Here is a 20,806-nt window from a genome sequence, read left to right as displayed (position 1 = left end):
TACATTTGCAGAAACAAGCTTCATAATCACAAAAGAAAACATGACGATTCCCATAAGAGACCAACTGGAAAACATTATTGAAAAAGGCAAAGGGAAACATGTGAAATTTAATTTATACATAAATAACCCGCACAAAATCGTTTATTAAAAGTTCCCATCACTGCACAATCTCCCTAGTGTTTTAAGCACCCATGGTGATAATGCACCGGATAGACTTCCCCTGAAGCATGAGGTCAAACGCTTTGTTGATCTCCGAGAAAGGGACTGAGTGAGTGATAAATTTCTCCAGTTCCAGCTCCTGCAACATCAACAGATTAGCCATTCCACTTGCTTATAAAAAAGATGTATGTAAATGAGAATTGTTAATCAATTAGTATGTTTGTTCATCTAAGTCACCGCAAAAGTTGTTAAACAGAAACAAAAGCATACCTTGTTCATGTACTTTTCCACGACCCCGGGAATATCAGTGCGGGGCTTGTAGTTGCCAAAGAAGGTACCCTTCAGAGTCCTCTCATTCAACAAGTTCATAGGATGAGTCTTGAATGCATCATCTTTACTTGGTACTCCAACAAGTACTGCAACACCCCAACCCTGAGAAGAAGCAAATTTTAGTTTCGAAGCAAATGTAATTGGATAATTGGAACTTCTAAGAAATTTGTTTAGTGATTACATCATGAACGCATTCAAATGCTGAGATCATGGCCTGGATGCTTCCAGTACATTCAACAGCCCGATCCACTCCACCGCTGGTCATCTCAGCAAGCACCTGTCAATCGAAATTCAAATGTTAAACAGAGACAAGGTGTCTGTAATCAGAACTTAGATATAATTGAGAAGTCAAAACCCAGATTAGCTTCAACAGATTGAGAAGTGTAATTTCATGCACCAAAACAGGTTTTTTCATGCTAGTCTTGGCTTTGATTTCAGCAAAGGAAAAAGCAAAATGAAAAAGAAAAGAAGCTAATGAGAAAACCCCCAAAATTCGTGCTTGCCATGCCAACTGATTGATTACAGAATAGTAACACTCATGATGTGTTGAACTAACCTCTTGAACAGGCTTGTCATGATCTTTTGGATTCACAAATTCGGTGACACCAAACTTCTTGGCTGTCAAAGAGATTAAGAATATACCATCGTCAATACATAAAATAGCAACTTAATAAGATAAAGAAAACAAAGCAAAGTATCTATCCTCGAATGTGTGTGTGCATATACATATATGCAGCATATTGACTCACCTTCCTCGAAACGAGCAGGGTTCAGATCAACACCAATGATTCTTGATGCCCCAGCAATTCTTGCCCCTTCAGCAGCCTAAATATCAGCACAAGAGAAAATTAAACATTACAATCCTTTTGAAGTTGAAAAAACCAATAAAACATATAAACAACAAGAAGAACTCACAGCAAGGCCAACAGCACCCAATCCAAAGACGGCTACAGATTGACCCTTTTTGGGTTTTGCAACATTCAAAGTGGCACCAAGACCTTTCAAGCATAAAACCAAATATATCAATGGAAACTGAAAATTTGTGAGAATAAATCACTGTATCACTACTATTATACAAATGCAGAGAACTCCTCCTAACCTGTGGATATTCCGCAACTAAGAACACAAACTTTGTCTAATGGGGCGGCAGGGTTGATCTTCGCGAGGCAGCCGACATGGATAACAGTGTATTCACTAAATGTGGAGGTGCCAACAAAGTGGTAAATGGGCTTTCCATTTATTGAGAATCTCGTCTTGCCATCATTAAGCATAACACCCCTGTCAGTATTAATCCTGAGGAGGTCACACATGTTGCTCTCCTCCGACTTACAGTGGCGACACTCCTTGCACTCCCCAGTGAAGACAGGGAGAACATGGTCTCCTGGTTTGAGATCAGTTACGCCCTCGCCTACACTCTCCACAATTCTAAGCCACAAAAAAGAATATAGTAAGTACTAAAAACTAGTTTTTTCTAAAATTCTTAGGCATTTTAATTCATAAAGGAATTCAACAACTGACCAAGTTTAATAGGAAATAAAATTCGTATCACCGAGAATGCATTATATTTAATTACTCAAAGAACGAACTGAAAAGAATACTCTTCAAAATTTAGAGGTATACATACCCTCCAGCTTCATGACCAAATATGCGAGGAAACAATGGCGTCTGCCCCTGCAATACAAAGGAACGTTTGAGTTTTAACTACAAAATGATCCAAACGTAATTGTTCTCTAGTTTCCTTTTTCTAAAATTTTGTAAACAAGCTAGTTTTCAAAAATTCCAAAACGAAAAAAACATGAAACGTTTCCAAACTGTTATTTTCAATATCCCCTTGCCTTGGCTTCCCAGAAGTAAACATCAGTGTGGCAAAGGGAGGTGAAGAGGATCTTCACGCGGACTTCATTTGCCTGAGGTGGTGCCACCTCCACTTCTTCAATCACCAATGGCTTCCCAGCCTCCCATGCCACCGCGGCTACAGGAAACGCATACCCAGTAAGGGGATTAATCCAACCAAAACATCAAAATTCCAAGAATGATACAAGGAAGAGGTGTCTAGAAGTTTTCTAACCAAGAGCAGAGAGAGAAACATATAAAAGAGATTTTCTAGAAGTTTCAGTGTGCAGTTTTAATCAGAAGAAAAAAAAATTCATTTTTTCAATATAATATCTTTCAACGATCACAAAGCCGATCACAGCCCAAAAACACCATTTTCTCGGTAATCGACAAAAAGAAAAGAAAAGAAAAGATTATTCTGAAAACAGTCAACAGAAAGACCAGAAATGCCCAGTAAAACTAAGATCCTATAGCAGAAAATAGCTGGTGGCGATGGCGGCTCACCTTTGCACTTAATAACCTGACCGGCTGTGCTCGACATGGCTATCTCAGACGATGATGACGATCTGTCTCTTTGTTTTGATTGTGAAAGATGCGTGTCTGTGTCTCTGTCTGTGCCTGTGTCTCTCTCTGTGGGGGTATATTTATATATAGTGTCAGTGAGAGGAGGAGAGGTAATCGCCAAGAATTTCAACTTGATGAACAAGCATAATTAATTCCATGTTGAGGGTTTTCCCATTCAAAACCAGTGGGGGTTGTCAGGGGCACCTCCGGCTTCCAGGCCAAGTGGCGACTTTGGTTTCAAACTCCTTGATTTCGTTTCAGAGTCAAATAGTCAATTGTCTCTTTGTTATGTATTTCTTTCCCTTTTTTTTTTTTTTCACAAAGAATCATATCTTCGTTAAAAAATCCAAAGGGTCAATTACTGTGATTAGGGTTACAAAAACCCCCTAAAAATAAAGTCAGAACTAACTCTTGACTTGGGATCAGCTGCCCAAAAAAAATAGAAATTACTGCCCCGTTTGGCAATCCTCTCCCTTCCCTTATTTTGACTTTTCTCTAAAAAAACATCAACTTCAAAATGTTTTTAACTTTTTATATCACATTTATAATTTTTTATTACTATTTAAATAAAAAAAAAATTCGTTACAATACAAATTTTTTCTCACTTTTCCATATAAATTTTTTCTACTTTATATTACATCAATCACTTTTTACAACCACTAAAAAAAAAAATCGCTCATTCTTGAGGTGAGGGATTACTAAACAGGGCTGTACATGGACAACATTAAAACCTCTCAACATCTAAGCTCACTAAAAAATTAAGAGAGGGCAAATCTAAGCTAAAAAGCCATAAAGTTTATAAAAGATCTAAAAATCTAACAAGCAGACTGCAAAGGTTAACCTAAAAAACACAAAAAACCAACACAAAAAAAAAAAAAACTAAATTAAACTGACACAGAAACCGGCGGAGAGGGGAGGGATTGAGTCGCTGATGACGGCGCGTGTAAACCAACCGCCAGCACCAGGAACCTCCCTACAACCGTAAGACATCGCGGACCACCGAAACACCACCAGACACGACCTGGAATGAGAAGAGTAAGCCACACACGCTGGCCAGTGAGAATCACATACTGGTGCATGCAGGCCACACGTTGGGGGGAGGGTGTCAAAAGAGGATGCAACCAGTGGTAGCTGAAACGGCAGGCGACTATGAACTCCACTGAGGAGCGTGTGTCATCCAAAAACCAGCGTTGTAGCGTAGATCCAGCTTCAAAGAAGTCGGCTTGGGGTGAAAAAACCAGAAACACTAAAGACACGATTGGGTATGGCCGGAGTGATCTGTGGAGGAGACAAAAAGCACAAGCTACCAAAGAAAACCACCAAAGGAGGTGGGATAGAGCACAAATGTATTTACAGACCAAAAAACTCCCCAGCCCTAGATGGACAAGGAGACGATCCTTCTCCTTTGAGTCTATCCAGACCCAGAGAGAAAAACTATCTTTGTTATGTATTTCTAATCAAAGTGAGAAGAACATATTTTTTATTAATATAATTAAAAAAATATACAACTAAAAAGTATATATTATTTTTTTAAAAAAATGTGATTTTTACATGATAAGAGACACATCATTTTATAAGATTGGTTTATAGAAACTAGTTAAAAACCAATTTGTAACTAATTTATGTCTATATTTTAGAGCTTTTGTTATCAATTATTAGGATTAAGATGATATAATATTTGGTTTATCATCAAAATTAAATAAATATTGCCTACTTTGTACTACCAATTAGATCTAAAGTTCAATTTTAAAATTTTACCATATGATCTTGGTTAGAAGCTAATAAGACAAAAAAAAAAAATGAGTAATTACCTTTTTCCCTCATGAACTACCAAAAAATGCGCAATGCCCCCATGAACTACCAACTCGACCAAAATAGAGCATTCAACTACCAAAGACAACCATTTTCCCCCCTTTCGTCAGTCAAAGAAGTTAAAACAAACGGTCAATGGGTCATGTGCCGTTTTATATGGGGGCATGTTAGAAGATGATGGTAGTTCATGGGGGGAAAAGAGGAAGATGGTGGTAGTTTATAGGGGGAAAAGAGGAAGAAAATAAAGGTAAAACGGCGTGTGACTGACAGAAGAGGGGAAAATGGTTATCTTTGGTAGTTGAATGTTCTATTCTGGTCGAGTTGGTAGTTCATGGGGGCATCACGCATTTTTTGGTAGTTCATAGGAGGAAAAGGTAATTACCCAAAAAAAAAAAAAAAAAGTAGCTTATAATATTTGGAAAATGAAGGGGTAGTGAGTAAAATTCAGGATTTTGGTTGGTCAAAATTAAAAAATGAAGTTAAACAAAAAATGATTAAAAATATTAAAAAATGAAATAAACTAGATAAATAAATAATTCAATAAAATTTAGTTTTCGTATAAAAAATATTAATGTATAGGGGTGGCAAAACCGTGCAAAACCGCACCACCCCGCATGAACCGCCCCGCCCTGCACCGCACCAACCTAAAACAATTAAAAATAAAAAACCCGAACTCCCATGTCTGGGTACTTCGGCTGTCCCTCACGAGTCACGCGACTCATGCCTCACTTCAAATGAAATGAGTTACCCTTTCTTCATCTTCGTTAGTACTACTAGCTTTGGATTCTTTGGCTCTGAGCAGGACTGGAGGAGGACGGCAGCTGAGATACGTTGAGATGGCGGCTGAGATTAGGGTTGCGATGAAGTCAACGCAGAAGAAGGAAAAGAAAGAGACGAATTGTTAAATGAAGGCCTGAAGGGTAAAATAGTAAATGGGGGAAGGCTGGAAGATGCTAGAAGCCACGTGGAAGATGAAGATGGTATTTTTTTTTTTCAAAGTGTTTTACAGTTGTTAGTCGCTCTCAAAACGGTCCATTTTGTTTGATAAATCACTCATACGGTGCGTTTAGCCTAGAAATGTAAAAACGCAACACTTTGCCCCTAATCTAGAATCTTCTTTTTCTTCCAGCTGTGATCTCTCTACACAGTAGACTCCTCTTCGTCTTTCTCGTACTCACCCGCTCCTCCACTTCTTCTTCTTTTTCTTCTTCTTCTAGTTCTTCTAGCCTTCTAGGGTTTGCGGAATGGCGAGTCGGCGACCATGGAGAGCTTAGAGCTTGATAGGTGTGGCTGTCGTCGGCGTTGAAGATCGAACTGGACTAGCTCAAGTCCAAGATCCAAACCCTTGGTTAGATTCTTTCCTTCTTGTTTTCAAACCTTAGTGTTAGTGGCTTCTTTTTCAATTTTTATTTTTCATTTCTTCGTATGTATATTGTGTTTGCTGTTTGGTTGCTGAGATTCTAAGATGCTCGAAGGGTTTCACACCAAAACCCACTCCGCCCCTCTCAACTTGCACCTCTCGCCCCGCATCACCCCGCACTACACGGAGTCATCCATTTTTGTGCAGTTTGCGGGTGAAAAATCATCAACCCCTAGGGGTGCAGGGCAGGGGCAAAAAGGGTGAAAATTCGCCCCACCCCGCCCCGTGCACACCCCTATTAATGTATACCATCACTGACCCAGGCATGTGATATATACAACGTCTAGATCATTTATAGCAACAAGAGCAGAAAAACTCAATTACAATTTGGAAAAAAAAAAAAAAAAAAAAAAAGATATGTAAGATCATGAGATAATAATAATTACATGAAGTCCACATTTGTTAAGAATGACGCTCAGTTCTTTTTTTTAAGTCCGCCTTAATTCACATATTATTAAACGCATCGTTTTGGTCAACTCAGCCTCAGTGTTTTGGACTTTGCCACTTTGGTCGGCTCAGCATTTTGGACGTAACCAAAACTGATTTCCGTCTCAAGCTACATGTATTATTTAAACCGTGTGTTTCGTCAAATATTAAACGCTAGTTTGGTTTGTGAAATAGATTTTTAGATAGAATTATTATTCTTATGAAATAATTATTCTTTTGTTTGATAGAGACTTCTTCCTAGGCATGTGGAATAACTATTCTATAAGAGGAATACTTATTCTTCTAAAAAAATGAGAGGAATAACTATTCTTTAGTAATGGACAACGTTTTTCCAAAAAAAAAAAAAAAAAACCATTTTTTTTTTATTTTCTATCTTTTTAACATTTCAACCCTGAAAAAAAAAAGATAAAAGATAAAATAAAAAATAAAACATTGTTGTTGCTGGGAGTGGGGTGGCCAACCACCCACAATAGAACCCAGGGGTGGCATGGAGTACCTCGTGGTAGACCCCCGAGGTACTCCGAGGGTGGTGCGACCACCTCCAATGAATTTGGAGGTGGCATTGGGCACCCCTGATGTTTATCGGGGGTGGCTTGGCCATCTCCGATTGGCGTCAGAGGTGGATAGGCCACCCTTGATTGTGAGTTCTGTCTAAACTAAATTTAAAAAATCTTTAATATTGAAAGGAAAATTTCGATGTTGATGAGTGGATAAGGTTGAGCAACTAGTAAAACTCTCTCGGATATATTAGTTGCTCACCCTCATCTACTTTGGTCTTTCATTTTTTATAATGTTGATGACCTAATGAGTGGTTGAGTGTAAGCAGCTAGTATATTCGGAAGAGTTCTATCAAAGTAAAAATTAATAGAAAAACCATCTATAGTGCTTAGAGTGCGCTCTTTGTTCAAGTTTCACAAATTAAAACAATTAATATAAAAAAAAAAAAAAAAAGGTCGATTTCCTTTATATATATATATTATTACATGTATAAAGTACAGCTCGATTAAAATAAACAATATAGAGATAAAGGCACAATCACTTTAGTTTATATTTTTGTATTTTTTTTTTTATAAAGAGAGTATAATTTAGGCTATAATAGATAGTTATATAGTAAATAAAGAATAATTGGCTTTGAACAATTTAATGACAATCACTTTACTTTACATTCGACGCATTTCTTTGCTATTTTAATTTCAAAGTTATATTTTTTTAAAGTATTTACATTTTATTTCATATTTGAATTATTTATTTTTACTATTTTTCAATATTTTATTTTATTTTATTTTATTTATTTCTCAATGTAAATAAATTTTAACTCAAATTAATATCTCGACTAACCAAAATAATCTCTAGCGAATCAGGTGTGACAGACTTTGTTCCTGAAAAAAAATAAAATAAATTCATTTTTGGTTCCTCAGCATACACTTGATTTTATTTATTTTTTATTTTTTATCTGATCAGCCCTAACAAACAAACACACAAAAAAATAAAATATTAAATCATCCTTTATTTCAAAAATTTAAACCGATTAAAATAAATAAATTCAGTTATTTAATCATAACCAATCATGAAGACCGACGCTTTCATGTGCTAGCTAGCTGTTAAGCAAAGAGCTGAAAATGTGAAATCAAGTACGGTTCAACTGGAGCTATGATCGGACCGGGGAGGAAAGGGCCATTCGACAGGTAGATTAAGAAATAGCAGGGGCTTGGTTGGATGAAGCCGGCGGCGGTGAGTTTCTTATTTTCCATGGAAAACAAAGTTAGTGTATATATACCTTGGAAATCAGACTTTTTGGAGAGAACGGGGAAGCAAAAACGCGCGTTTTGGGTGTGAATCCTTCTTCTTTGAATTGGGCTTGCTTGATCTCTTCTCCTTTGCGAACCTTGATGGGTTGCAGTTGCAGTTGCAGATATTATATGCCTTACAGCAAGTGACTCCATAGCTGCCTGCACCTAAGAGACAACGCACGGTTTTTGTAAAAAAAAAAAAAAAGAAAAGAGATAGAAATAAAATAAAATAGAATCTTCTTGGCAAGAGAGGAGAGGACTATAAAAAACAGGTGTTTTGGGATACTTTGCGGAGCTACTCTCCTTTTCCTTGAATTATATAATGAACAAGCATAATTAATTCCATGTTGAAGGTTTTTCCATTCAAAACCAGTAAATGGTTTTCAGGGGCGCCTCCGGGTTCAAGCCCAAGTGGCGACTTCGGTTTCAAACTCTTTTTTTTTTTTTTTTTTTGAACAGGGTTTCGAACTCCTTGATTTGGCTTCAGAGTCAATGGTAAATTGCGGACGGATTTGTAGCTAATTTAATTTTATGAGACTAGTTTATAGAAATTAGTTAAAAACCAATTTTAGAGCTTTTGTTATCACTTATTAGGATTAAGATGATATAATATTTGGTCTATCTTCAAAATTAAATAAATATTGCTTACCTTGTACTACCAATTAGATCTGAAGTTCAATTTTAAAATTTTATCAATTCTTTTTTTTAAGTCGGCCTTAATTCACATATTATTAAATGAATCATTTTGGTCAACTCAGCCTCAGCGTTATGCACTTTACCACTTTGGTCGGCTCAGCATTGTGGTAGTAACAAAAACTGATTTCCGTCTCAAGCTACATAGCCTACACGTATTATTTAAACCGTGTGTTTTGTCAAATACTAAGGTCTCGTTATTCTTTGTTGATAGAGACCTATATATTCTTAATTTCTTAGGCATATTCTTCTTAAAATTTTTTAAGAGAAATAACTATTTCTTAATAATGGACAAGGTTTTTCTGGGGAAAAAAAAAAACTAATATTTTAATTTTTATATTTTAACCTTCCAACCATAAAAATAAATAAATAAAATATTGTTATTGCTGTGAGTCGGCCACTCTAATGAGTGGCCAAACACCCACAACAAAACCCAGGGGTGGCTGCACCACCCCTAGAGTACCTCGTGATGGACCTCCGAGGTACCCCAAGGGTGGTGCTACCAACCCTGATGAATTTGGGGGTGGCATTGGTCAACCCTAATGCTTACTAGGAGTGGTCTGGCCACCTCCGATTGGCGTCAGAATTATGTAATTTGTAAGGAATTTGAAAAATATGGATGTATGAGAGATAAATTGGAATACGGAATTGGATCGATAAAATGGATAGCAAATGAAATCAAAGCAACAAGATAAATTTGATTTTCATTCTCTCAATTCCTCTAAAACCTAATCTCCTTTTTCTCTTGCCACTTTCTTCTCCCTCACTAAAACGCTAATCTTACCCCTCTATTGATCAATGTTTTTATTCTCACACGCTACCATTATGCCCCTTTGTCTCTTCTTTTGCTGGAATGATAGGATCCCCAAAAACATTCTCATAATATTTTCATGATAGAGTTATGTTACATGTACATCTTTTGCATATATTTTGTACATCACTTTTTCTAAATTAATCATTAGATCTGTAGGATCTACATGTGGATCTTTGTGGGACCTACAAATTCAAATTTAAAAAAGTGATATACAAAAAATGGACAAGAAATGCGTAAAAGCCATTTCTCATTGCTTTAAGCATAATTGGAGATCGAAGTGATCTATTAAACGTTTGATTCCTTTGAAGCGGTTGGTTAAACTTTCTTTCTTTCCTTTCATTTTTTTTTTTTTTTTTTTTTCAACTATGGAAACCTCGAAATCCTGTAATGGAGATCCATGGGCGAAGAGCAACCATGGGTTCGTTATAGAATCAGGCACACAATTGTATCCTAAAACAACACATGTTAATAAAATTAATACCGATAAGAAAGAGGTCGTAGTTTGGACTTAAGAAGGGTAAATTTCTCTTCAAACTTGTTATTTCGAAACTTTTTACTAGGGCATTTGGAATCAGAACCATTACTTGCTAACCAGTTTGAGGCTCTTCTTTTGATGCTCGCAAAGATTAATTGACATTGTTGGGTATATATACCATTGCGCAAACAAGAACCATAGCCATTAGCATTGCATATTGTCTACTGCTTAGGGCCCTTTTATGCAAGGATTTAGGAAGAGTTCGGGAAGAATAAGGAATTAAGCGGAAAGGAGATGCCCTGCGGATACATTTGCATAAACAAGCTTCATAATCACAAAAGAAAACATAAAGATTCCCATAATAAGAGACAAACTGGAAAATATTATTGAAAAAGGCAAAGGGAAACATATGTGAAATCTCATTTATACATAAACTGCTTGTTCTCTCTGTGCACAAATCATAAACCACACTACAAAATCTTTTATTAGAAGTCCCCATCACGCCAGAAAGAAAAGCCCTCTTCCCATCACTGCACAATCTCCCTAGTGTTTTAAGCACCCATGGTGATAATGCACCGGATAGACTTCCCCTGAAGCATGAGGTCAAAGGCTTTGTTGATCTCCGAGAAAGGGACTGAGTGAGTGATAAATTTCTCCAGTTCCAGCTCCTGCAACATCAACAGATTAGCCATTCCACTTGCTTATAAAAAAGATGTATGTAAATGAGGATTGTTAATCAATTAGTATGGTTGTTCATCTAAGCCACCGCAAAAGTTGTTAAACAGAAACAAAAGCATACCTTGTTCAAGTACTTTTCCACGACCCCAGGAATATCAGTGCGGGGCTTGTAGTTGCCAAAGAAGGTACCCTTCAGGGTCCTCTCATTCAACAAGTTCATAGGATGAGTCTTGAATGCATCATCTTTGTTTGGTACTCCAACAAGTACTGCAACACCCCAACCCTGAGAAGAAGCAAATTTTAGTTTCAAAGGAAACGTAATTGGATAATTGGAACTTTTAAGAAATTTGTTTAGTGATTACATCATGAACGCATTCAAATGCTGAGATCATGGCCTGGATGCTTCCAGTACATTCAACAGCCCGATCCACTCCACCGCCGGTCATCTCAGCAAGCACCTGTCAATCGAAATTCAAATGTTAAACAGAGACAAGGTGTCTGTAATCAGAAACTTAGATATAATTGAGAAGTCAAAACCCAGATTAGCTTCAACAGAATGAGAAGTGCAATTTCATGAACCAAAACAAGTTTTTTCATGCTAGTCTTGGCTTTGATTTCAGCAAAGGAAAAACCAAAATGAAAAGGAAAAGAAGCTAATGAGAAAAACCCCAAAATTCATGCTTGCCATGCCAACTGATTGATTACAGAATAGTAACACTCATGATGTGTTGAACTAACCTCTTGAACAGGCTTGTCATGATCTTTTGGATTCACAAATTCGGTGACACCAAACTTCTTGGCTGTCAAAGAGATTAAGAATATAACATCGTCAATACATAAAATAGCAACTTAATAAGATAAAGAAAACAAAGCAAAGTATCTATCCTTGAATGTGTGTGTGCATATATATATATATATTCAGCATATTGACTCACCTTCCTCGAAACGAGCAGGGTTCAGATCAACACCAATGATTCTTGAAGCCCCAGCAATTCTTGCCCCTTCAGCAGCCTAAATATCAGCACAAGAGAAAATTAAACATTACAATCCTTTTGAAGTTGACAAAAGCAATAAAACATATTAACAACAAGAAGAACTCACAGCAAGGCCAACAGCACCCAATCCAAAGACGGCTACAGATTGACCCTTTTTGGGTTTTGCAACATTCAAAGTGGCACCAAGACCTTTCAAGCATAAAACCAAATATATCAATGGAAACTGAAAATTAGTGAGAATAAATCACTGTATCATTACTATTATACAAATGCAGAGAACTCCTCCTAACCTGTGGATATTCCGCAACTAAGAACACAAACTTTGTCTAATGGGGCGGCAGGGTTGATCTTCGCGAGGCAGCCCACATGGGTAACAGTGTATTCACTAAATGTGGAGGTGCCAACAAAGTGGTAAATGGGCTTTCCATTTATTGAGAATCTCGTCTTGCCATCATTAAGCATAACGCCCCTGTCAGTATTAATCCTGAGGAGGTCACACATGTTGCTCTCCTCCGACTTACAGTGGCGACACTCCTTGCACTCCCCAGTGAAGACAGGGAGAACATGGTCTCCTGGTTTGAGATCAGTTACGCCCTCGCCTACACTCTCCACAATTCTAAGCCACAAAAAAGAATATAGTAAGTACTAAAAACTAGTTTTTTCTAAAATTCTTAGGCATTTTAATTCATAAAGGAATTCAACAACTGACCAAGTTTACTATAGGAAATAAAATTCGTATCACCGAGAATGCATTATATTTAATTACTCAAAGAACGAACTGAAAAGAATACTCTCAAAATTTAGAGGTATACATACCCTCCAGCTTCATGACCAAATATGCGAGGAAACAATGGCGTCTGCCCCTGCAATACAAAGGAACGTTTGAGTTTTAACTACAAAATGATCCAAACGTAATTGTTCTCTAGTTTCCTTTTTCTAAAATTTTGTAAACAAGCTAGTTTTCAAAAATTCCAAAACGAAAAAAACATGAAACGTTTCCAAACTGTTATTTTCAATATCCCCTTGCCTTGGCTTCCCAGAAGTAAACATCAGTGTGGCAAAGGGAGGTGAAGAGGATCTTCACGCGGACTTCATTTGCCTGAGGTGGTGCCACCTCCACTTCTTCAATCACCAATGGCTTCCCAGCCTCCCATGCCACCGCGGCTACAGGAAACGCATACCCAGTTAGGCGATTAATCCAAACAAAACATCGAAAATACCAAAACTCCAAGAATGATACAAGGAAGAGGCGTCTAGAAGTTTTCTAACCAAGAGCAGAGAGAGAAACATATAAAAGAGATTTTCTCGAAGTTTCAGTGTGCAGTGTTGATCAGAAGAAAAAAGAAAATCATTTTTTTAATATAACATATTTCAACGATCACAACCCAAAAACAACTTTTCCTCGGTATCGAAAAAAAAGAATTAAGATTTTTCTGAAAACATTCAACAGAAACACCAGAAATGCCCAAGTTTGAATTTTAAAAGAGAAAAAGAAGGAAAAGCAAGGCCATGCATTTTAAAACAATCTCGATATTTGATTTACAAAATGACAAAGACTTAAAACCCACGAAAAGGGATCAACCCAGGAAATTGCAAACACTAAAACCATAAGGAAAAAAAAAAAAAAAAAAACTTTTTGCATTAGCCAGCAAATGAAAAGGAAGCAAAGAACAAAATATGCGAAAAATAGTGACAAATGATCCCCAAAACCACCATGCAACAGGATAGAGCCAACCCCAAATCAGAAACAGAGAACCCAGTAAAACTAAGATCCTGTAGCAGAAAAGAGCTGGTGGCGATGGCGGCTCACCTTTGCACTTAATAACTTGACCGGCTGTTCTCGACATGGCTATCTCAGACGACGATGATGATCAGTCTCCTTGTTTTGATTGTGAAAGATGCGTGTCTGTGTCTATACCTGTGTCTCTCTCTGTGGGGGTATATATAGTGTCAGTGAGAAGAGGAAAAGTAAACGCCAAGAATTACAACTTGATGAACAAGCATAATTAATTCCAAGTTTAGTGTTTTTCCATTCAAAACCAGTGGTGGTTTTCAGGGGCACCTACGGGTTCAAGGCCAAGTGGTTTCAAACTCCTTGATTTGTGGAATTTACTATTTATTATCCCTGTCTAGTAGAAGGAATGTATAATACCTCCACCTAAAAAACCAAAAAAAAAATTGTTGATAATATTTTTTTAGAGTCAATGGTATATTGTTACCTGTTTTGTAGCTAATTTTTATAAATTAGTATAATCAAGTGATGTGTATTTTTAATAAAAGTGAGAAGTACGTAATTTTTTTTATTAATATGATTAAAAAAATTAAAAAGTACATATTATTAAAAAAAATTTGATTTTTACGTTATAAGAAACAAATCATTTTATGAGAGCGGTTTATAGAAATTAGTTAAAAACTAATCTGTAGCTAATTTATGTCTATATTTTAGAGCTTATGTTATTAATTATTAGGATTAAGATGATATAATATTTGGTTTATCATCAAAATTAAATAAATATTGCTTACCTTGTACTACCAATTAGATCTAAAGTTCAATTTTAAAATTTTACCATATGATCCTGATTAGAAGTTAATAAGACAAAAAAAAACAAAAATAAAAAACACAAAAACACAAAAACAAAAACAAAACAAAAAGTAGCTTCTAATATTTGGAAAATGAAGGGGTAGTGAACCCATTAACCAAGTTAAATAATTATTTATTTCAAAAATTTAAGCTAATAAAAAAATATAAATGCATTATTTAATCAATTCATTGTTAGTCAACAACTATTTTAAAAAACTTCTACTTTTATTCTTGAGATTGGTAAGTAATAAGACTTGAAAAAAAAATCATATATATTTTGTGATTTTTATGGTGTCATTGGTGGATTTCGTTTTTTTAAAAAAAAGAAAAAGAAAAAGAAAAAGAAAAAAAGAGCTTGCCTTGAATATGGAAGATAGAAAATAAAATAAATAGGAAAATGTTAAAAAAATTTGGTTCATTGAGAAAAAGGAGATGGGTGGGGCCCGAATGCTGCCCTTTTTTGTTTGCTTGAGAAATAGTTTTATTATATTATGGATTGACCCGCGCCATGACGAAGATGTTGATGATAACGATGACGACGACGACGACGACATGGCGGCTGAGCTGACATAGTCGACGGGACAGTTGGCACAGTGGCTGTGAAAAAGAAGAGCAAATGTTTGTTTCAACGCTACGTAGCTGGGCCTGTTTGTGTACATAACATAATAATGAGTTGTTAATTTTTGAAATTAGTAAAAAGTGATGATGTGATATAAAATAAAAATAATTTGTATAAAAAAGTGAAAAAATTTTGTATTGTAGTGAATTTTTTTATTTGAATAGTAATAAAAAATTATTGATGTGATATAAAAAAGTGAAAAATGTTGAAATGTTTTGATATTGATTAGTATTGAAAAATATAAAAAAATGAAAAAAAAAAAATACATGAATAATACTGTAATGTATTATTCCTTAACAAACAAGCCCTTGATTTCCGTCTCAAGTTACATAGCCTACATGTATTATTTAAACAGTGTACATGTTTTTGTCAAATACTAAGGTCTCATTATTCTTTTGTTGATAGAGACCTATTCTTAATTTCTTAGGCACGGAATAACTATTCCATTTTAAAGAGAATATTTATTCCTCTTAAAAAAATAAGAGGAATAATTATTCCTTAGTAATTGACAAAGTTTTTTTAAAAAAATAAATAATAAAATTAACATTTTATTTTTTATATTTTAACATTTCAACCCTAAAAAAAATATAAAAAATAAAAATAAAACATTGTTGTTACTACGAGTCAGCCACCCCAATGGGTGGCCGCCCCACCCCTGGAGTAATGCAACCAACCCTGATAAATTTGGGGGTGGCATTGGCCAACCTTGATGCTTATCGGGGTGGGCTAGCCACCTCCGTTTGGCGTTGGGGGTGGATAGGCCATCCCGATTAGCATTAAGGAGGGCCTTGGCCACCCTGAAACCTGAATTACCTCATTGGTCCACCAAAAGGTGATTTAGGGTTGGTGCGGCCATCCCCATGTTCTTCTATGGGTGGGTGGCCAACCACTGGAGTTGTGCGACTACCCACAACAAATGTTTTTTGAATTTTAGTTTTAGAAATTAAAAAAAAAAAACAAAAAAAAAAAAACATGTAGGGTTTTATAGTAGTTTTGATTCAATTCCATTATGGATATATCTTTTATCATTAAACTAAAGAATGTGAATAACTATTCCATTCAACACTCCTTCATTCTCGGTAATAACTATTTTTATTTTTTTTCATTAGAATAGTCATTTCGTAAACCAAACAAGATCTAAAGTTCAAAAGCATCGTATTATATCATCTTCATTTCTTTGTGAGTCCTATCTAACCTAAATTTGAAAATCTCTTATATCGAAAGGAAAATTTTGAGGTTGATGAGTAGATAAGGTTGAACAACTAGTAGAACTCTCTTGAATATTAGTTGCTCACCCTCAACCACTTTAGTCTTCCTTTTTTATAATGTTGATGCTTTGATGAGTGGTTGGATGTAAGTAAATAGTATATTTCGGAGAGGGGAAATGATTGTTGGGGGACGAAAAACCATCCCTCAACCGACATTTATTATAAATAAAGGCTTTTTTTTTTTATCAAAAAGCAATTCTGATGCACACATCAGAAATCAGAATTGCTTTTTGATTAAAAAAACCTATTTTAATGAAAAGGGGGGGGGCAAGGGGACGGGTTACCGTCCCATACCAATCGGCCCTCTTCAGAGAGTTCTACCTAGAGTAAGAATTAATATAAAAACCATCTATAGTGCTTAGAGTGCACTCTTTGTCCAAGTTTCACAAATTAAAACAATTTATATATATATATATATATATATATATATATATATATATATATATATATATATATATATTTTTTATTACATGTATAAAGTACAGCTCGATTAAAATAAACAATATAGAGATAAAGGTATAGTCACTTTAGTTTATATTTTTGTATTTATTTTTTTTTTTTATAAAGAGAGTATAATTTAGGCTATAATAGATAGTTATATAGGAAGTAAAGAACAATTGGCTTTGAACAATTTAATGACAATCACTTTACTTTACATTCGACGCATTTCTTTGCTATTTTAATCTCAAAGTTATATTATTTTTTTTTTTTTGAAGTATCTACATTTCATTTAATATTTGAATTATTTATTTTTGCTATTTTTCAATAATTTTTTATTATTTTATTTATTTCTCAATGTAAATAAATTTTCACTCAAATTAATATCTCGACTAACCAAAAAAAAAAAAAAAAAAAAATCTTTTTTGGTTCCTCACGTAGACACTTGATTTTATTTATTTTTTATCTGATCAGTATATATATATTAAATCATCCTTTATTTCAAAAATTTAAGCCGATTAAAATAAATAAATTGAGTTATTTAATCATAACCAATCATGAAGACCGACGCTTTTCATGTGCTAGCTAGCTGTTAAGCAAAGAGCTGAAAATGTGAAATCAAGTACGGTTTAACTGGAGCTATGATCGGACCGGGGAGGAAAAGGCCATTCGACAGGGAGATTAAGAAATCGCAGGGGCTTGGTTGGACTTGGATGAAGCCGGTGGCGGTGAGTTTCTTATTTTCCATGCATGGAAAACAAAGTTAGTATATACATATATACCTTGGAAATCAGATTTTTTGGAGAGAGCGCGCGGAGAAGCAAAAACGCCCGTTTTGGGTGTGAATCCTTCTTCTTTGAATTGGGCTTGGTTGATCTCTTCTCCTTTGCGAACCTTGATGGGTTGCAGTTGCAGATATTATATGCCTTACAGCAAGTGACTCCATAGCTGCCTGCACCTAAGACGACAACGCACGGTTTTTTTAAAAAAAAAAAAAAAAAAAAAAAAAAAAAAAAAATCTTCTTCATAAAAAACGGGTGTTTTGGGATACTTTGCGGAGCTGCTCTTCTTTTCCTTGAATTATCTGCCGTTGTGCATGTGAGACAAGATGCCAAAATGGGGCCCACCTTCGCCTACACAAGATTACATGTATGACTAATCAGTAATCAACTCTGAAAAGATGCTATGTGCTTTAGTATATATTTTCTTTTAAAATGTTATACATTCTACTTTTATTCTTTTATCTTATTACGATTTGGTAAAGCGTAATTATTGTTAGATCAGCTCTTATTTAAAGTATATATATCCAATAACTTTGATATTTTAAGGAATTCCACTAGTTTTTTTTTTTTTTTTTAATGATTAGATAAAGGCCTTATTTGGCAAACATCACAAAAAATTTTCAATTTATTTTTACATTTTCCAATAACAATCAACATTAAAATATTTCAACTTTTTTCATTTTTTATATCACATCAATAATTTTTTATTACTATTTAAATAAAGAAATCTAGTACAATACAAAATTTTTTCACTTTTTTATACAATTTTTTTTTTTTTTTACTTTATATTACATCTATTACTTTTTTTCGAACTCCAAAATTAATAATCTACTATCCTGTTCTGCACAATGCTTTGCCAAACAAGGCCAAGAGACCGGCAGCTGCATGAGTAGACAAAGGGAGGACGTTTATTGAGTTACCAGTGTACCGGCACGAGCGCGCTTTTAATTCAGAATGTTGTCTTTGCTTTGTGACAAGCAGGGGCGAACTCACGTTCAGCATTGGGGGGACGAATGTTCTACCAAAAGTTTTTTAAAACCCGGTTATTAGGGAGTTTCAATGAGGAGCGTCCCTCCAATATTTAATATCCGTTCCCCTAGCATGTCTTTTCTTCTCTTTTGGGGTGAATAGTTCTATCTTTTATCTCCCGTCTCTTAGCACTTGTAGGCCTATCATCTAAGAATTACTTTGAGAAGTGATTTTTGCACAATAGCATTGCACAACTTGTGCACAACACAAGATACATTGGAGGGAACTCATGTGAGTTTGACCCATCACATAGGTCCAACTCATGTGTCTTATGTTGTGCACAAGTTGTACAATATTGTTGTGCAATAATATTTATCCTAACTTATAAGGTATTACTCATAGGTTATTGGGTATATGCAAAACCTAGGAAAACTCCCCAAAAAAAAAAAAAAAAAAAAAAAAGATCGACTTAGTTTTATAAAAGAAAGAAAAGAAAAAATCAAAATTTTCTTTAACTTCATAATTTTAAACTTGATTTCCGTGATTTTTTTATTAAGGAAAGTAGTATTTGCAAGTGAGTAGTGCACAAACTCACTATCATTTCATGATTATTATTATCTTATTTTATTTTTAATCTAACATTAATGGGATTGGGATGAAATTATACATGGCTCATGTACAAAAAATACCATTATTTTTTAAAGGATAGGAGAAGTCTATCAAATTACCATTTGTCTTAAAAACTTAAAGGTGATAAGAAAGAAATACTATCAATTTTTAAGGGTTAGAGAAAATTCACATTAAATTATCAATTATTCTAAAAATTGAAAGTTATAAAAAATAAAAAATTTAATCATTTAGCTAATATATATTCTAACACATGTTTGATAAGAAAGTTCAATCTGTTATCATTACCGCCGTCATATCCACGTAAGTTTATCCTCCCACGTAACAAATCCTAGTTCCACCCATGGTGACAAGCAATTTAAAGTTTTTCATTAATATATTGCTTTACTCGAGACTAACATTTTTACTGCTTCTCAAGTTTTTAATTTTGCGCCTCCGAGTTCGAATTGTTAGTGATCGATCTCATTCCTTATGAGTTGGGGTTATCACAGTCTTGATGGTTTTGGTTTGGGATAGACAGGATTTTTTATTTTTTATTTTTTTAAGCAAACATCAGGAAAAAAGGAAAAGGGAAACGATTAGAACACATCAAACGTGATAAAAGGGTTGGACAAGCCCACAATAAACTCCAGTAAAACTATATGTGTTGTAAAACGTAAAATAAAAAAGAAATGTGACAAATAAAAGACATTGTCCTATTAAAGCTTGGTGCAAACGCCATGGAAATTGGCCGGCCGCCTTAACTGGCGGTTTATGACGAGAGAATGGGCATGAACTTCGAATGATGATCCATTGGCGGAAGCTATTAGCCTGATGTTTGAAAAACACTTCAAAAACTTCTGCAACCTGATCTGGAGATCACCATAGGCAAAAATAAAAAATCGAATATGGAGATCTAGCGTGGGAGAAATTGGGGAGCTGAAGATTAAGCCTGTGAACCCCCCCCCCCCCCCCCCCCCCCCAAAAAAAAAGGCCAGAAAGGCGGTGGCACGTCCGCCACCCACACGCTAGTGCGGTGCGTAACGGACAAACGAAGAGGAAGATTGAGCTCCTCCCTCCTTCCTCGGTTTTCATAAGAAAATCCAAGGGCGACAGAGAGAAGAAAGACTTTGCTTTCTGGAGAAGGAGAGAGACGAGCCGTGGGATAGACCACTTATTATGTTGCATTTGTTATCAATTAATTAGGATTAAATTAATATTAATATACCACCATCGAAATCAGATAAATATATGTTACCTTGTACTTCCAATTGAATTTCAAGTTCAATTTTGAAATTTTATAAATGTAATTAATTTCTAAAAACTGTTGTTGGTGCCTTTGATATAATTTAATTTTGGTGACTCTTAGTCAAATTGGACGCAAGATATATCCACCGAGTGGATGCAGTTGGTGTCTTGACTTACAATAATGTTATGAATTTTCATCCGAATTGTCGCGGTCATTAGAAAATGAAATAAGAAACTTATAATACTAAAGAAAAACATGTATTTCCAATAACTTTGCTCTTCGAA

At 35.1% G+C, this 20,806-nt stretch overlaps 2 protein-coding genes across 2 annotated transcripts; both read right to left on the bottom strand.

Moving 5' to 3' along the window:
• Positions 1-4: 4 nt before the first annotated feature.
• LOC133866594 (alcohol dehydrogenase class-P-like) lies at positions 5-8,555 on the bottom strand. The gene is made up of 11 exons (XM_062303169.1): positions 8,343-8,555; positions 2,827-2,952; positions 2,325-2,461; positions 2,114-2,160; positions 1,589-1,914; positions 1,405-1,487; positions 1,239-1,314; positions 1,046-1,107; positions 671-766; positions 430-591; positions 5-298 (listed from the first exon to the last, which is right to left on the bottom strand). Exons 1-11 carry the CDS (start codon positions 8,506-8,508, stop codon positions 182-184), a joined length of 1,398 nt encoding a protein of 465 aa, XP_062159153.1. The 5' UTR covers positions 8,509-8,555; the 3' UTR covers positions 5-181.
• A 2,144-nt stretch (positions 8,556-10,699) lies between these two features.
• LOC133866597 (alcohol dehydrogenase 1) lies at positions 10,700-13,981 on the bottom strand. Its single transcript, XM_062303172.1, has 10 exons — positions 13,821-13,981; positions 13,038-13,174; positions 12,827-12,873; positions 12,301-12,626; positions 12,117-12,199; positions 11,951-12,026; positions 11,754-11,815; positions 11,378-11,473; positions 11,137-11,298; positions 10,700-11,005 (listed from the first exon to the last, which is right to left on the bottom strand). The coding sequence occupies exons 1-10, from the start codon at positions 13,855-13,857 to the stop codon at positions 10,889-10,891; spliced, it is 1,143 nt and encodes a 380-aa protein (XP_062159156.1). The 5' UTR covers positions 13,858-13,981; the 3' UTR covers positions 10,700-10,888.
• Between the last annotated feature and the right edge of the window lie 6,825 nt (positions 13,982-20,806).

Source organism: Alnus glutinosa, chromosome 4, assembly GCF_958979055.1.
Source record: "Alnus glutinosa chromosome 4, dhAlnGlut1.1, whole genome shotgun sequence".
NCBI lineage: Eukaryota > Viridiplantae > Streptophyta > Magnoliopsida > Fagales > Betulaceae > Alnus > Alnus glutinosa.
Note: the sequence above shows the minus strand (reverse complement) of the source record. Positions and strands in the feature narration are given on the sequence as shown.

Coding starts and splice junctions, on each gene's coding strand:
- LOC133866594 (XM_062303169.1), bottom strand. CDS start 8,508: ATGGAGTCACTTGCTGTAAGGCATATAATATCTGCAACTGCAACTGCA. Junction 1,488..1,588: donor TAGTTGCGGAATATCCACAG/GTTAGGAGGAGT, acceptor TATGCTTGAAAG/GTCTTGGTGCCACTTTGAAT. Junction 299..429: donor TGGAAAAGTACATGAACAAG/GTATGCTTTTGT, acceptor TTGATGTTGCAG/GAGCTGGAACTGGAGAAATT.
- LOC133866597 (XM_062303172.1), bottom strand. CDS start 13,857: ATGTCGAGAACAGCCGGTCAAGTTATTAAGTGCAAAG. Junction 13,175..13,820: donor TCAAGTTATTAAGTGCAAAG/GTGAGCCGCCAT, acceptor CGTTTCCTGTAG/CCGCGGTGGCATGGGAGGCT. Junction 12,027..12,116: donor TGGGTGCTGTTGGCCTTGCT/GTGAGTTCTTCT, acceptor GCTGATATTTAG/GCTGCTGAAGGGGCAAGAAT.